This window comes from Spermophilus citellus (assembly GCF_964194105.1).
Source record: "Spermophilus citellus genome assembly, chromosome: 1".
Lineage (NCBI taxonomy): Eukaryota > Metazoa > Chordata > Mammalia > Rodentia > Sciuridae > Spermophilus > Spermophilus citellus.
Window position 1 is genome coordinate 124,503,570 of NC_138182.1, and position 18,187 is coordinate 124,521,756.

The window sequence follows — 18,187 nt, forward strand, 5'->3', positions numbered from 1 at the left end:
AGCAAACCACCCTGCAGCTTCACCTTCCCCTCTGAAAGGCCTGCAGTGCACAAAGCTATTTCAGGGAGAGTGAGAGGGAAATTTGGCAAGGAATCTCAGCTTGCACTATTTAAGTCTTTGAATGTCATTCAAGATGCTCTTGTTCTGCTTCTAGTATAATGTTTAAACCCACAAAATGAGACCGGAATACATAACGTCAAGTTAGAATTAAGATAAATGCACTTGTCATACTTAAGAAACCACATTTCAATAAGACATGCTACCACTGGCTACAAGCCACCGATCTCTCTGTCTGTATCCATACAGTCTGCTCTCGGTGGGCCCCAGCAATGGAAAAGAACAGCTCAGAGAATAATCCAATAGGGCAAAATCATTTGAGATCTCTTATGTAATTTTCTCTTGTAGTAGAGTTTCCATCTTAATTTGGTTTGCTTACGCTAATTTCAAATGAATTTATATTCTTGGGCATCATGCTGGAATGGAAATAAGCCTGTTCCCAGAATTAAGACACCCAGGCAACAGAGCAGTCTATTCCACTAACCTTGGGCAAGTTGCTTAACTTTTCAGGGCCTGTTTGTCCATCCTTGAATGGTGAGAGCGCCTGCTTTACCTACTCCGCAAGATCCGGGCAACTTCCAACTTCAAATGAACAGAGCCACTCAGCTAGCGAGAGCATTTGCCCCAGTGAGCCTGGGAGAATACAGCTCACACAAAATTAAGAAGCTCATGGCATCACAAACATATCCAGTTGGGGACCTTGCATCAACCCTCAACTGAATTAAATGAAATCAGAACTGAAAAATGTTGATGTTTCCAGAAATAAAACCAACTGTGGCTCTACTGATTCTATACCAAAGCACAACACCGCATTGCTTGGGCCACCAACCTGAAAATGAGACGGAGGTCCCTTCTGAAAATCAAACATTCAAAATCATTATGAGGAAAAAGGATTTGATAAACACCTTCCTGCCGGACAAAAAAAGGATTGTTTCTGTGCTTAAACAACTACACATACATACACCAAAACTCTACGTTCACCTCCCCATTGCAGACCGCTGCTCCTTTGTAAAGTATTGGTGACATCGACCATGATATTCTACAGAAATGCTTCACTGGAGGCGATATGGTTTTGTGGAGAAAGATTAACTTAGCAAAAATTGCTTTTATAAAACTGAAGGGGGAAAGATTGATACAACAACTTAAATTGCAGGAATTTATGTAGCCGCTTTCTCTGTAGTTAAAAAGTACGTACCGCTGTCCTGGATCTCCGTACCTGCTCCCGTATAGAGCACCTTCTTAAAGACAATGTACTAATGTAAGGTTTTGTAAATTTCTAAACCGTTTTAAATGGAATATTATCTTTTGCAATAAACTTACATATTTTTCCTAGGTTTGAAGTCTCCATTATTGGAGGGGTTGATTTGGATTATAAGCAAGCCTTGACGGTCCTGAGGGCAAGGATGGCATTTATTATAATTGCTTTAAGACATTTTTCAGGGATAAAGAAAGAACAGATTTAGAAGTTAGTGTCTCGATGGTCACATGGAGCCTCACCATGTGAGGGAGGTGACGGGAACCAAGGCAGGCATCCCCAGTTGCCTTCAGAGAGACACGCATTCAGGATTTTTATCATTAGGCCCATACACCTGGCTCTGATTTACTCCATGTTTTCCTTTATTTCCTGCTTAATTTATTTGTTTTTAAAAGGTTCCTTTGTGTCATCAATACAAAGAAAAGCAGAATCATCTTCCAAAAATAGGAAACAAAATAACAGTAACTTTATTATATTCAAAAGTGTTTGTGCTTTTGAAAGTTGGGGGTGCTGGGCCCTAGACCAGCTCTTTGTGAAAAGGGGTACGAGCCCCATTGAGTGCATCCTAAAGCCACCTTGACACCAGACCATGTTCCACCCGATGAATCAGGAGGCATGAGAGAGAATTGAAAAGAAAACACTTCCTTATCAGGTGAGCCAACCCTTCTCCATAACCAGCTGCACCCCAAGCCAACGTGTGGGAGTCAGGAGACTCGGGCCCCCACTTCAGGAAAGACCAATTTAGGGGGAATCAAAACCAAAACTGAAACCTGGACCAGGAATCAGAAATCTTGGGTTTGGTAGCATTCTGCTCCCTTCTCTGTTCTAGGTGACCTTGGGCAATGGCTTAACCTCTGTGAGCCTCTGGCTCCTCTTTATATAAAGCAGAACCCCTACCTGACCAGGGTGTCCCCACAATCACCTGAGGGAAAGTTCTGAGCCTGCTGCAGGGCACACAGCAGGTGCTCAGCAACGCACTCGCCTTCCTTCACTGGCGATTGAAGCAAATTGGGAGAGAGGAGGGAAGACGCCCCTGGGCGGCTGCAGCTGGCGCCAGACACAGGCTCAAGGTTTCCTCAGGGTGAGGGACAAATTGTTCCTGACCTTATTAGAACCATCAAAAACCATGGCGATACTTGGTGAGGAACCAAGTGTAGTGACCCAGAAGAACACCGGGCACATGGGACCCGCTCACAGTCTGGGATCTGACGATTCTTGGAACACAGAATCACATATCCCAGAAATGAAGGCGACTTCAAGAGCCAGGTCCCTTCCACCTGAAGCAGGGTCCAGTTAGATGAAGGCAGCCTAGATGAGCTGCCAGGAGCCTTGCCACAGTCACCCAGGGAAGGAGGTGCTGGGTGGGGGGTGATGTGTGAGGTGCCAGGTTGAAGCCCTTCTCCCACGAGCTGAGCTCCATTGGTTCACTGCTCACGGCAACTGCTCAAAAGGTATTTTGTTTTAAGTTCCAAGAAACAATGATGCTCTGTGATCATTATGCCCAGCCACCAGGAAAAGGGATGGGCACATGGGCAAAACCAGCATGGATCATGGGGCAAAACACGCCACCAGCTTCACAGTCAGGACCCTTGTGGGTCCTCTCACCTCAGCTTCTCTTCCAGCTGCTTTTTAACAACCTGAGGCCTAAATTCCTGCGACACCTCCTGGCGCCTGGTACCCCTTCTTTGCATTTCCGTGCACCTCCTGTGGAAGGGCCTCCTGTTCCAAACCACTTTGCATCTCCACGGGCCTCCACAGGGATCTCCCAGGGGGCTGCCTGCTCCCACCCACTGTCTCCTCCAGTACTTTCCCCTCTCAGCACCCAAAGCAAGCACTACAAAAATTTAGAACTGAACCATGTCGCACAGTGCCTGAAAACCATTCAGTGGCTTCCTGATAAACTTAGGGAGTTAAGTCCATGACCCAGAGGCTGGGAGGACCCTCCCCTGCCTCCTCTCCTGTGAACTCCAGGGGGCGCTTTGCCTGTATGACCTCTGATCTTGTCGAGGCTCCTTGGGTTCCATGGACCCAACATGCTAACAGCCCCTAAAGGATCAGGGGACACACTTGTTTCTGCATGGAATGTCCCACACCACACCCCCGCCCTGCCCTGTTGCCAGCTCCATTGAGGCTTGCCGGATAGTGACGCCAGTGACTAAGACCACGCCAAGGGCGCTTCTTAGTCTAAACTGGCAACAGAGACCTTGCTCTCTAAGTCCTTGGCACAGTTGTCCCTGTGCACTAATCTGTGTTCTTCTTTGTGGACTGCATTTCTCCCTAACCGGCCTGCGTCCTTTTAAGGTAGAACGGGCGTATTTTGGCCATCCCTGCATTCCCAGCACTCACCACAGTGGGATTCAGATATTTGCTGTAGGAATAAATTTACGGATAAATTGGATCCGGTGGGAGGAGACGGTAAGAAGTCAATGTTGTGAACAACCAATAAAAAAAAAAATGAAAACAAAACAAAACAAAAAAACATCCAAAAAAAAAAAAAAAAAAGAAGTCACTATCAGCATTCCCTGTCCATCATCCTCACCCAGGACGGTGCAGTCTACACCTGAGCTCCCAGGGATAGGGTCTTCAGCAGTTACTGTGACCAAGGCTTCTCCCTCCACGGTGGCCACCTGGCTTTCAGGTCTCAGGAACATGAACCCGCTCTGGCCTTCTCCCTGCACCTTTATTCTGTACAGCCCAGCTTAATCTCGTTTCAGAATAAATTGTCATCATAATTAAATCCCAATGCATTTGGAACATTTTACCAAGATACTGCCTCACTGTATGAGAGAGAAAATGAGTTTTGAAATTAAAGCAGATTGTTAACTATTTTTGCTGTAATGTTTCTATTAAAATGTCAGCATTTATTTCATGTGACCCCATGCATTTGAGACCAAATGCAGTTTAAAAAGGGGTGGGGTCTGTCTATCTGGAGGAGCATTATGGGCAAAGCATTTTTCCTTGGCTTCCACCGCAACCAAAGTGAAAAGACAATACAATCAAACAAAAGGATTATATGCCGCAAAGTGAGGAAAAGCTTTTATTATCATGAGTGGCTTTCATAAATTCTCAGGATCCATAAGTATATTACATGAAATTCCACTCAAAAGAAACCCATAATTTTTTCTGCTGACAAAAACCTCAATGTGCATTTTTTTACATTGCCAGCTAGACACGGTGACCTCTGCTCTGCGCTTCATCTGGTTTCCCAGGTAGCGCACACAATGTTGTGACACCCGGTGATGCTTCCTCCATGAACCAGGCGGGCTGTCATTTTAATTGCTGAACTCCAGAGCAGTTCACACGCTGAGCGCCAAGCAACCGAACCCATGCCGCAGGTGGAAATCAGACAGGTGATGGAAGTGACCAGAAGTTACTTCTTGTTGTCATTATTTTCTGTTTTCTTGGTTTTGTTTTTCAAATAAAAAACAATCTACCTATAGTAGCTGAGAACCTGGGATCAATGACAGCAAAAGCCCAGCCACGCTAAACACAATTGACATTGCACACCCAGGGCAGTGGCTTCATCTCCACCAACAGGCACCTGTCCCCTCCAAGAGTGCTCAGGTGCACCTCATAGTCACTGTCTTCAATACACAGTCATCGAGCCCCTTCTCTGTGTCAGGCCAGGTGCCAAGGACACTGAGAGAAGAGCACAGAGGCATCCTTGGCCTCAGAGAGCTTATGGTCCCATGAGGGGGCTGCCCACATAAGCAGGTGTCCTTTTCCGACTCACCCCACCTGCGTGTCACCCACCCTCCTTCCGACCCACTGAAGGCTGACCTTGTATCCTCCTGGAGTGTCGCTCACCATCTCCTCCTGCCTCACTACAGGTTAGTAGTGAGAGGGAGGGATGCTATGCTCACCTCAACGGGGAGCTTCCAAAGCCCCAGAAGTCTTTACACAGCTCAATTGCAAGACTTGGCCACTGTGAGCCCTTGTCTCCTTTGAGTGGACCCCCACGGGGCCTTCAAAGTCTTCTTCCTCTCCCTGTTGTCCTGCCCTCTCCATCCAGCCTTCTGGATCTCTCTAAGACACATACTGGGTCATTCCTTGGCTTTACATCTCCAATGGCATCCACCAGCACCCTGGAGTTCAGGATGCCTTCCTAGCCACCAGGACTCCTCAGCTCATTCTCTCCAGCCTCACACTAGGGCCTGACCTCCTCCAGGTCACTTTGCCCATCTCCAACTTACTGCCACTTTCCAAAGTGTCAGAGGCTATCAGACACTGTTCCCTGTATGTGGGACACTGTCCCATCACTTGTCTACTACAGGAAATAATTTTTCATTAGGGGAGAATAGAAAAAGGCAGCCATATTACTATTGATAGTGACGATACAAGCTCAGTGCGTTGAAGTAACCACAGGCTTCATATCTGTCATCTTGTTTATTCGGCAAACTATCACAAGGGAGCTGATGGTGACCCATTTTTTTCAGCAGAAAAATGGAAGCTTTGGGGAGAGAAGAAGTCTGTCTTGGTCTAAGGCATGGGGGTGGGGGGTGAAGTCTAGGTCTGCCAAACTGGGGGCCTGGACTCACACGCCAGACAGCAATTGCAATTTAAATGTCACCTCCTCTCTGTAACTTTTTCTGCTCATCTCCCGCCCCTGCCACGGAATTAGTCACTCCACCCTCTGAGTACCCACGGCACGCTGTACAGGCAGCCCCTTCTCATGTCATATTGAGATTTCTTTTGTCAACCTCTCATGCTCATCTCACCAGGAGTTGATGTCCTGTGAGACAGGAACTGTCCTTGCCATCTCTGGGACCCTCCCAGGGCTTCCCACATGACCTGAGAGGCTGGGAGAGCCACACATAGTTTGTTGAAATGCACTGGGAGCAAACAAGACTATGGAAACCTCAAGAGAAGGCCCAGCCCAGGGGAGAATCAGACCAGACCGGGCCGACCGACTCCTGCCGGGACCTTCTGCACAGTCTGAACCAATGCCTTCGCTCCATCCCCCACCTCCATCTGTAAAAGGAGCCATCTGTCTTCCCAGCTTTCCAGGCTGTTTAGGAGAGTAAAATTATATACATGAAAATGCTTCGGGAAGTTTGGCTATCTCATTAATTCCTATTTTTAAAGAAACAGCATTTGAGGTTTTCTCTTCTGATCGTAAAAGGAAAGCAGAATTATTTTAGAAAAAGCCAACTCCAGAAATGGGCAAGTCACGTGTCCTCAAAGCAGAAGATGTGGACATGATTTCAGACTCAGAACAGGGCCCCTGGGTTTGGCCTGGGAGGGCGAGACCCCTGGTGAGACCTCGGGGCTTCCCCTCCCTGACCTTCAGTTTCCTCGATGACCTTGTTGATATGTTCCTTGTTGACTAAAGCCACGGGATGTCCTTGTGTTCTAAAAAACCCTAAATATAATATAAATGCACAAATGTATCAGTGTATGGATGCAGCAAACACTGCATACACTCTACACAAGTGATTTCTGATTGAAGGACCATTTACAGAAGTAGTCCTCTGGAGTCACGCAAGGTCAGTGCCCAAGGCGGGGAAGTCCTGCACCTCAGTCTTGTGGGGGCCAGTTTCATTAGCAGCTCTTCCAATAGGGTCTCTTCCCAGCAGCGCTTGTCCCTCAACAACAGCCCCAGAGGGAGACCCCTGGGGTGGTCTTCTGCTCCCCAGGGCTTTCTTCACAGGGCTATGGTGTGAACGTCCCCAGGGCTCTGGGGTCTGAAGGCTTGGTCCACTGGGTGGCACTACTGGAAGGAAGTGGGACTTTGGGGAGGCAAAGCTGAAAGGGAGGAACTTAGGTCACTGGGGTATTTCCTTGGAATGAGGTCCTCCTGGGACTCCCTGGTGGCTTCCTCTCCAGAGTCCTTATGAAGGCCAGAGTCTGGCCCCTCTCAGCCTTTCTGCTTCCAGGCTTAGGCTGACTCCAACACACACTCCTGACCTTGCTGTCACCATTTTCCATGGGCCTCACTAGAACTGAGCTCTTGCGGATGCCACTGCCCTGAACCTCCAGAACTGTAAGCTGCACAAACCTCCCTTCACATCATATGTGGCCTGACTTGGGCATTTAGTTATGGTAACACAAAACTGACAGGTACACTGGCCATAGCAACAGCTGACTATTACTTCCCAAATCCAGGAAAGAAACCAAGGCCCAGCCAGGAACCACTCAGCAGTCTTAACATTGTCAAACTGGGAAGAAGACTCCAGAGGGAAGGGAGACCCACCGCATGGGCTGCCCTGTGCTGCAAGCCTCAGGAATGTTCTTTTATTCAACCTCATCATGGGGCAGTGGGTCCTAAGCACCACTAGGCTCAGTGTATAGATAAAGGAGCTGCAGATCTGAGCTGTGAAATAAACCCTCTCACTCCCTGAGGAAGAGGAATCAGCTCTTTGCCAATCAAATCCTTTTGAACTCACAGCTCACTCCCAATTCTTGGCCCTTGGGATGCATTACTGAGCAAGAGGGTGCTAAGCCCACACCCATGTCAGACCTTCTGTTTCTAAAGTACTGCAAAGATGAGCAAAGACAGGCCCCTCTTCCAGGAAACAGGACAGGAACTTAAGAACACACATAAAATCATTTGTCCAAACTTGAATTTGTCCAGCTTCACTAAAAAAAGCTTAGAGGCACTGAGCTGTTTGGGAGTGACTTTATTAGGCTTTGATGATGCACTGATCATTCTGCGACTGCAGGTCTCAGCACCTACTGAATGATTCCCAAGGTCTGTGTGGGTGAAGCTGTGGCCTTGATGTGGCCAAACAAAACCCCAGCCTGGACACCAGCTTCCCAGGGCCTGAGCTCACTTGCTCTACAGAACCGCAAGGCACATGTCACAGAATCAAATGTGACACATTCACAGTGGCAGCCACATGAGTCATGCTGTCCAGGAGCAGTTGAATCAACTCACAGCAGAGATAGGCTCCACCGGGCAGAGCAGGGAGGAGGCAGGAGCCGTCTGAACACATGGAGGACCTCAGACTTCCTCTAACTCCCCTGCCCTGCAGCGGATCAGGGATCAGAAGGAAGGTTTGGAGGAGGGAACAGCCTCTTCCCAATGTGTTAAAAATAATAATGCATCACAGTATGGTATATGGGAATTTGTTAGGGGAAAAAATCTTTAAAGTGAACCTGGCATAAAACGAACCTTTTCTCACCTTATTTTTAAAAGTCAGGACTATTTAAAGCTCATCATTCATCTATCCTTTAAATGAGTATGTCCTTTCCATTAATTTGCTCCCCAAAGTTTGGAGAATCGGCTACCTGCCAAGAAATGCTGCTCCCCTCAAAATGCCCCAACCTCTTCTGTCCACCTAACCAAGTTCTTCATGGCATTTTAAGACCCAGACCCAGTTCTATGAAGTTAACTTCAAATAGATGACTTCTGCCTTCACGTGCAAGAGGTCCCGTGAGAGTTAAGATAGTGATGCATTTTTTATTTTGCATACATATCCTAAGTCAAGTATTACCTCATAAGTAATTATCAAAATCCTTATTAAAGCAATGCTTTCCACTTTTGTGACTTGGACACCATCTAAATTATCACAGAAGGCAGCAACCAAGCTGCCCCTGGCTAATGATGCCACCTTGTGGCTACCCAGGGGAATTTCAGGTCTCTTGTATAATTTTTACTATTTTCTGTCTTAATCCCTCACCTCCCACTACCATAAACACACACACACACACACACACACACACACACACACATGCACACACATGCATGCACACACACGTACACACACACACATACACACTCAGGGATTCTCTCAGTTCAACTGATACTATGTCAAGGAAACTATTTCCTAGATGTGGATCATGAAGTGCTTAAGAACACAGGCTTTAAGTGCCTGCAGAACAGGATATGAGGTGGATTCTGGCTTCCTCCATGCTGGGCTAGGTGTTCAAGTCCTCTAACAGCCATTTCCTCTTCAAGAGGGGATGATGATCATTTTTTGCCAATCTCACAGATTAAATTTGATAATGCTCTGAAAGTGCTTGGTAGTATCTCTGTCACACACATGTGCCATCAATGTTAACTGTCATCGTCACCTTCACGTGAGTCCTGTGAAGATAATGTGTCCTCCTCCCCATTTTTTTCCACTTAGTGCAGTCATGCAGCAACTGCCCTCACTCCTCCCTGACTCCCAGCCTAATCGTGACACCACGGTGACATTTGCGTGTAAGGGGAAAGAATGGTGGTTTATATGTAAATGAAAATGGACAGTAAAAGCCTTCACTCAGGCAGAAGGTGTTCATTGCATCATCCAGGACATGCAGAAGTGAGCCACAGGGGCGCTCCAGGGTGTCAAGAGAACCCATCATGCCACTGGAGGGGTGCACTGTGGGGTACTGAAGAGAGCAGGGGTGTGAACTCAGTTGAGGTGAGTGCAGGGAGCTGGAGGGTCCAGCAAGGGAGCAGCGAGGAGCAGGTTTCAGCAGAGGGAATGGCTGCAGGAGGGCTCAGAGGAGGAAAGGGGTTCTTGCACTAGCAGAACAGAAGTTCCACCAGACTGGCACTGAGAAGGAGAACACTGGCAGAGGGACAGGGACAGGTTGGATGCCCAGAGGTCTTTGTGCTATGGCACCATGGGGTAGTAGACAGTTTCTCATCTAGACAGTCCTGCTTTAGAGGAAGTCCTGAGCTGAGAATGAATTTGCAAGGGCTGAGAGGGGAGGCCAGGAGCCTTCTTAGGAGATGGTGATGAGAGACAATGGTGGCCCAGGCCTGGCTGGTACACTGGGACTTGGGAGGTTTGTAAGGACTGGGCCAAGCAGCAGGAAGTGGAAGTGGGAAGAGACCCCCACCCCTGCCTCTGAACCCTTGAGACTCTCCAACTTGGTTAACCCCCTACTTCATAAATACCAAATAGATAGTAGGTTCTTATTCTAACTTTATAGCTCTTTATGGTCTAATCACCAGAATTGAGGGAAATTGATGCTAAACATATTATTCAAAATACAAATGGCTCCAAAGTCTATGCTGCTTGGCAGGTTTCTGAACAGAGCCTTGAGAGTCATCTCATTGTATTCCATGGTCTAGGCAGGACAGCCGTGGGTTCAGGTTGATTTCAAATAGTTGATACCTCCAGAATGATGTTGGTTATCGATAATGGAAGAGTAAACAACATGCTATTTAAGAGCAAGAACTCTAGAACTAGTACATCCTGGGTTCAGATCCTAGCTCTCCCACTAGCCACCCGTGTGATTGTAGGCAAGTTACATAACTTCTCTGTGCCTCAGTTACCTCCTTTATAAAATATGAGTACCTGATGCAGATTAAGTGAGGTAAAACTCAAGTGCTTGGCTCTCTCTGCCACTCAGAATATTTGCTCAATAAGTGACAATGATACTATCAATATCCTATTTGGTGAGGTGCTGGGTTGCCAAGTGAAGATCAAGCTAACCCCTCCTGGATGGGAACTGACCTCTCATGACCCAACAGGCCCCACACCTGCTCTCCATGGAGATTTGGTACTAAGGATCATGCAGCCCCCTGCTGGGCCACTGGAGTCCTTGGGTTCACAGCCTGGTGGCCATTTCCCACTTAGTGTCTGAGGAAAGGGAAGTGAAGTCAGAGCTGCAAAGCCTGGAGTCTCTGGGAACACTCTGTGGTGCTGTTAGAGGATGGGGTGGTTTCCACATTTCCACTCTTTTTCCCCCTTTTAACAAAGTGCTCTGAGTTTCTGGAGCGGGCACGATGCCAATGGCATTTACCTTTATTTAATCACTCCATAGACTCCTCTGTGAAAAGTGGGGTAATTAGGCCCCAAATATATCACCCAGAGACTCATTTTAACAACCCCAAATAAAAGCTGGATCCCAATTTCAACAGAATTACCAGGTCGTTTTCCTTCCAAGAACTCCTGACCATAGTTGAGCTCCTGGTTAGTTCTCCCAGTGGATGGCTGTCCCTAACATAGGGAGGCAGGGAGCAAGGTTTTCTGGGGTCAGTGTGACAAGCCAGGGAACTTCCCCTCACACAGTCCTGAGACCCTTGAGACAGGATCAGGTCTCTCAGCAAGAATATCAGGGGGCTGGGCGGCTCCCCATGCTCCCAGGTCCCTGGTCCACGTCCACGTCCTGCCTCAGCAACCAGCTGTGGGACTGTAGACACAAGGCTTCATCTCCCAGCACCAGCCAGTCTATGTCCTAAAGGCAGGAAGACTGACAACCCCCTATGCATTAGGACTCAAGAGGAGAGCCACACTCCTAGGGAAGGATTCTGTGTCAAACTTTGTTTTTATATTTTAAGTTTCTCAAAAATTGCAATCTGTGTCCCAGTATGCTTGGTAGCATATTCTCCTCATCATGGATGCATAAAGCCCTGGTACGTCTCACATCTGGTAACTGCCAGCTTGCATCAGATAGAAACCTCCCCTAGCAAAATTTAAGCTCTCTGAAGTCATTTGCTAATTTTCATTTTTCTTCTGCTCTTAATTCCAACCGTCCTAAAGGAACCAAGACTCTGGAGAAGAGAATGTTGATTATATGAGAGCTTTTGGACCTGGCCAGGGGGAAAAAAAGGAACACCTATGATTTCAGTCAATGCATAATATTTGAATGTGTCTTTCACATATCACTGTCTGCCCATTGCATACCCTGACAGACATCACTAATCAACTCAGAGCTTTTTCCCACTGAGGCCAGATGTAGCCTCTAAATCCTTCTCAACACAGTACTACAGGCAGCTGTTGCCAATCATCCAGGGTCGACACATGAGGCAAAATCTATGGTAGGTCCCTGACTTGGAAGTTTGGAAGAGTGGGAATAAGACCAAATCAGGAAACTTAGACATATGAAAAAGATCATAAAAATGTTGCAGTTCACTGCACAGCAGAAACCAAGGTCTAGAAGGTTAAAAGTGTAGAGAAACAGAGAGCCAATTCTCTGCAGTAAGCATGTGGAACTCTGCTCCTGTCCTTACTTATCCAAAATGCCCTGTCTATCAACCCAGCTGTCTTTCTCAGCATCAAAGTCAAGTTCTTGGTCACTTAGGTAAAATGACTCTGGCAAAGAGAGGGAGAGAGAGCGCCAGTCACGTAAGAGGGTTTTTGCTTCTGGTTTTTGTACAATTTCCTTTAACTCATTGCCACTATCAGTGATTCATTGTTCAGGCAGGTGATCTACAGGACAATCAGGAGTGGTCATTACTAGCAAATGATAGTTACAAGCACAGAGCGCAAGAAGCCATCGGCCGGCCAGATGGCTCCTGTGGTTTTTAATAGCGAACACCTCTCATCACGATGTTCCTGCTCCTGCAGATAAGAAAGGGTCAGTATTCAATCCTACGTAACGACATAACAAGGAGAGTAGCAGCCTGCTGCCCTGCCCCCACTCGAGGCCTTGTTAGGATTTTGAAACTACTAGACACGTCTCGGGCGTTTGCCATAAATATTGATTGTTTAATATTCCAAGCAATGGAAACTAACCAATAAAAATCACATCTGGGAAAATTAAGAGTGGCGGGTGGAATGGGGACCTGCCCTTCCTGACAAATTTCAATTCGAAATTAAATTGGGGCCTTCAGCGCTAAGATAGGGACTCTTGACCCCTGAGTAATTACTTTCCAACATCATTTCTGTTAATTTGGAGGAGATATTTCTATTCCAGGAATCTCTGGAAAGGCCTATTTCGTGAAGATGAAGCAGCGTCTGAGAAACACCTGCTTGCAGTTCCCTTCGGTGACAGGCACAGTGCCGTCCTCGGTGGTGGGCTCACTCCAGGCTGCTCAAAGCCCCACTCGGCACTCTCTTCCTTACACCAGCAGACTCCAGAGTCATTGAGACAAACGCCACAGCTTGCAACCTAGAAGCTCTGCAGGCTCCTGGTGGGCCCCGGGGACAGGGACATCTATCTGCACAGGCAATTCCTTCCCTGATATTGGTCCTCGATACTGAGGGAACATGTATGGAATATGAAATATGGCAGCGTTTCCAGGGAACAGTGCACCCGCTCATTCACTCACTAGTTCATTTGCTCAGTGAATATTTATGGAGGTTCCCCATTATGCCAGGCCCGCCCCGTACTTGGTGCAGAGGATACAAGAGAGGAAAACACGGCCCCTGCCCTCAGGGGGTCCCAAGAATGTAGCAGGAGAACAAAACCAGAAAATCATCCTACAGCATGCTCAGCACAAGGACCTGACCTTGCCCTTGGGCTCCAAGAGCCAACAGCAAGAGAGGGTGCTGGGGCTACCTCCGGCCCCCACTGGAGGGGTAAGAGCAGGGCACCAGACACGGAGGGACCTGGGAGTGACCACAGAGCCAGGCAGGTGAGTGGAGGGAGGGGTCAAGGTTGCTGTGGTTCTGGATCCTGGATTTAGAGGGCAAGTGCAGAGGCCTCAGGGGACTGGAGATGAGTCAGTGTTAGGGACAGCGAGTTTGAACACATCCCACCAGAGAAGGTCTGGTTTCCTTGAGGGCCTAGCTTATTTATGAGTCTTTGTGCTGAGGATGTAAGGGGTTCTCATAAAATGCTGGATTCACAAATAAATGTGTGTATATGCAAGGAACCCACGTGCAAATGCTTCTCCTGTGGGCTGCCACTCTGAGGAAGTCTAGTGTCAGCCCATTTCAGAGAGGAGCAAACCCTTCAAAAGGCTTGTGGGGTAAGAGAGGAGCAAGGACAAGCTCAAAGATAAAAACAACTAAAAATATAACAGGCAGGTGACACAAAAGCACCATCAATCGTCGGGAAATGCAAAGTAAGCCCTAATGAGACACCACGCCAGAGTGGTCATGAATTCCCTAGGATTGTTGGAACCCAAAGAGACGGCAGCAATAAGTACTGGAGAAGACATGAGTGAAGCAATGACCCATGGGCTTCTGGTGGTGACGTCTAGCGGCGCAGCCCCTGGGGAAAACAATTTGGCTGTTCCTTATAAACACAACACTTCTGGTATGCCTCAGCAAGCCTCTCCTAGATTTCTACCCAACAGAAATGAAAATGTGTTCAATAAAAAAATCCATAAATGTTCACAATGGCATGGCCAAAGTGGAGGGCAGCCCAAAGGTCCATCAATGAGTGAATGGGTGAGCACGCTGTGGCCTCTCCATGACATGTGGCATCAATCAGCGACACAAAGGGAGACATGTGATACCTCCTAAACCACGAGGAACCTCAAAGACACCATGCAAAGGAAGTAAGCCAGACCCAGAAGACCTGACCCTGAAGGGCCCTCTGATACGAACTTTCCTAAAAAGGTAGATGGTGAGCAGATGATGCCGATGGATCCTGGGGGAGGCAGTGTCCAGGCTGCGTGGCAGCAGGGTTCAGGGGCCGCACAGCCAGAAACATTTCCTAAAACTCATCAAAATGAATATGTTCCATGGTTAGATTCTAATATAAGTTTTTCCTCAATGAAACTGTTATTTAAACACACAAAGGCAGAGAGAACAGTGAGGTTCAGACCAGCATCCTAAGGGCTGGCCTCTGTACAGAACCCTGCAGACGAGGTGAGATGTCAGCAGGTTGAGACGGCAGACAGGAGGTACGGGCAAGGAAGGAAACACGGGCTGCTCTTGGAAGTGAGAGGGTGCCAGGCACATAGGAGTGATGTCTAGGCCTCTTTTTGCTGGACATTTGAATGGAGAAAAGTAGAGAAAAGTTTAAAAAAATGGTTGTGGCTGGACCAGATTCCAGAAGCTGAGACTGGTCAAGCGGATGCATTTATGATGTCATCTGGCAGACAGTGGGGAGCCAGCAATCATTCCAGAGGAGGGGAAAGACAAATGGGACAGCAGCCAGGCTTGTGTGCTGCAAGGGCCAGTGGCCAGGGCAGAGCACTCGCTAAAAGGCTCGCAGACCTGGAGGTGGTGAGTACAGCCAAATGGGCATGGCTCACCTGTGTCCATGATGCAAAGGAACAGAGAGGCTCATTGTACCAGATGGAAAAGAAAATAACAGGAGACATCACTTATTTAGTGATTTCTACAATCTGGGCCCTAGTTTAAAGAATTGCTGCTCTGGAGGGAAGAGCCTGCCATGTACAGAATGAGCCAAATGGATTGATGATCATCTTTAGGTTTGCTGCAAAGGAAAGGAATAGAGATTAGGGGAGTTACAAAATGCTGGTCTAAGGTGCCTTACGAGAAGCAGGGGCAGGGACATGTGTTCTAAATAAGAGACTTCCAGGGTGGAGGGACGATGAGTGAGACAAATGACAAAGACAAGCGTACAGGGCTCTCTGGCCCAGGAAGGCAGGAGGGCCTGGTGCGGCTGCTAGTCTAGGCGGAGGCCACCACTCCTTTCTTTGTTCTTTTTAGTAGTGCTGTGGATCAAGCCCAGGGCCCCCCCACACACCAGCAAGTGCTCTACCACTGAGCTGCACCCTGCTGCTTCCATAAATCTACCCAACACACACTAGGCACAAAGACAGGCCCAAAGAGGTAGAAGATCCTTGCACTGGGGCTGCTTCTTGGGATCAGTCCTCCCCTGGCTACAGTTAAAACAATATGCACAGCCTTCTGTTCTGGGTCCAGGAAAAAGGACTGTGGGGAATTGTCATTCAATGTCCCCAAGGCTGGCTTACCCCAGGCCATTGAAAAGCAGAGAGCCATTCTGCTTCCTGAAAGCTGAATGCAGTTGTTTGGGGAAAACATATAGTTGTTTATCAACACTTTTAAAAATTAATAGCCAACACTTAAAGGCCAGGAAATTTCATATAAAGTAGGCAGGTTTTAGCTTCTCTTGAGCAATTGGGAATTCCATTCTTGCTGTGGCCCTACCCTGCATGGCACCAGTTGGTCAGAGCTGTAAGGCACTTGTCCTTGTTCAACATTAGTGGCCCTGGATTTGCTCTTCACTCATTCATTTGCTCCTTCATTCAGTGAGTATTTATTGAGCACCTAATAGGTGCCAGGTGCTGCTGTGGGACATGGAGACACAGCAAAGAGCAGCCTGGGGCTCATAGTCTCACAAGGAGAGCAAGACAATAAACAAAGTGGTCTGTAGTTCAGGGGACGTGCACCAAGAAAAATAAAGGAGATGGAAGAAGGTAGAGAAGTGCCCAGTATTCAGACAGATGATCAGGGCAGAGGAGCCTGTCTGGTCAGCTGACTCCTGAGCCAAACTTGATTAAAATGAGAGAACAAGCCCTCGGACAAGGGACAGCAAGTGAAATTGGGTCCCCCATGAGGGAGGAACAGAGAGAGAAATGAGCACAGGGCAGAGGGTTCCAGGCTCATGACAGTTGGGATTTTGTTCTGAGTGGGTTGAGGAGTGGTTGAGTGGGTTGGGGAGTGTGGTGAGCATACTCATTTGTGTGGTTGACTGGCCCCTACAAGCATCCAGATGTTTAAAGCAAGCTGGACAGAGGCTTACGGTTAAAGACGGGTTCTGTGTCTAGGGAGGGAACATAAACCAAACTCTGAGCAGGAATTTCCTGATCTGCAGAATATGATGTTTGTGCCGAAGAATGACCCCAAACTTAGCAGTGACCTTGAATTAACTGCTATCTATGGACAGTCCACACACAGGGAAGCCACTCAGAAAAGCAGAACCCTGGGCCTAGACTCTATCCTGCCAGGTGAGAAGGTTCCCAGAGGCCATGTATCTAGAAGCTTCCATCTGGTTCCCTTACAGAAAGGTCCTCTCACCTCTTTCTTTACCAGTAATGTCACACTCCGCTGACATACACAACGCCTTAGGCAAATCCTAGGATGACTTTATTTTGGCGACTTGAGTTAGTGCCCATAATCTCCCAACTCAGACAGGAAAAACCCAATCCTTCTCTCCAAAACAAAGCGACAAGCAGCCCTGATGTTCAACATGAACCCCGTGCCCAGACGGCGAAGAGCGGGCGACATTGGATACGCGGAAAGCATCTACTCACAATCAGAACGTGATCCCGGCCCATGGTGATGACCGTCCGGTTCACCGTGCGAAGCAGCTGGACCATGATCTCTTGGATGTGGTGGTGGGTGAAGGCCTGCAACAGAGACATCTGTGTGACAACCAGGCACGGTGCCCTCGCAGCCCTTCAAAGACCCCGGCAAGGCTGGGTGGACATGGTGATCCTCAACAGCACTGCCACTGCCAACACCAGCCTATCCCCTCCCGATCACCGTTTGTCATCGTCACATCTCTACCCCACTGACACGGGCATGGTGCCCCAGGAGCTCCAAGAGTCGCCTTGAGTAGTTAGTGAAGGGGAGCTTACTTAGGCTTGAGAATCAGGACTTTGCAAGTACTAGCGGTGCGGCCCTGGCTGGGTTAGTAACTTCTCTAAACCTTGGCTTGACCTAACCTGGAATAAGGAGGGAATTCGGCCCAGAGAATTGGTTGCTCTGCACTGGAGAAGCTGAGGGACCAACAGAAGGAAGCCACTGCCACCCTAGGCTGCAGGGACTAACAGGAGGCAGTGTTCCTGGAGACCAGGGTGGGGTGGTGAGGTGGGCACTGGGACCACTGGGGGCACTCATGCAGCTGAAGTCACACCACCCATGTTGGGGTGGAAATCTGTGGTGCAGGGGTGTAACATACACAGGGTTCCACCCACTTCAAGTGCAGGCCCCTGAGCTTTCTGTAGGACTTGCTGGCACTGGAGATTTTGCTGTGGTAAACAAGGTTTGCATGCACATTCATCCACACCCTCAGACTGCATCACCAGCACCACCCCTAGACAGCTTCACCCCTGCATTCCAGTGAGGGTGAACATGACCATGTGGGAAAGCCTGGAACTTTAGGTTCAGAAGCACCTGGTCTGACTTTCAATGCTGTGCAGCCTCACTTAGCATTTAACCCTCCTGAGCCTTGACTTCCTCATCAACAAAGCATGGAGCTTGTCCTGAGGCCCGTGTGAACATAAAAGTGACATATGCAATTCTGAAAAGACACACGTGCCCAGTTCCCCTGAAGGAGATTCTGTAGATCTAAAATAGAGATCATGCATTAGCAATTTCTGAATTT

The 18,187-nt window shown here is 48.1% G+C and overlaps 1 protein-coding gene across 1 annotated transcript in view; it reads right to left on the bottom strand.

Moving 5' to 3' along the window:
- The window catches only part of DOCK2 (dedicator of cytokinesis 2), a 400,926-nt gene that overhangs the window by 213,959 nt on the left and 168,780 nt on the right, over window positions 1-18,187 (bottom strand). The window contains exon 27 of the mRNA XM_081269393.1: window positions 17,112-17,207. Coding sequence (XP_081125519.1) covers window positions 17,112-17,207 — 96 coding nt within the window. The remainder of the gene's footprint in view (window positions 1-17,111; window positions 17,208-18,187) is intronic.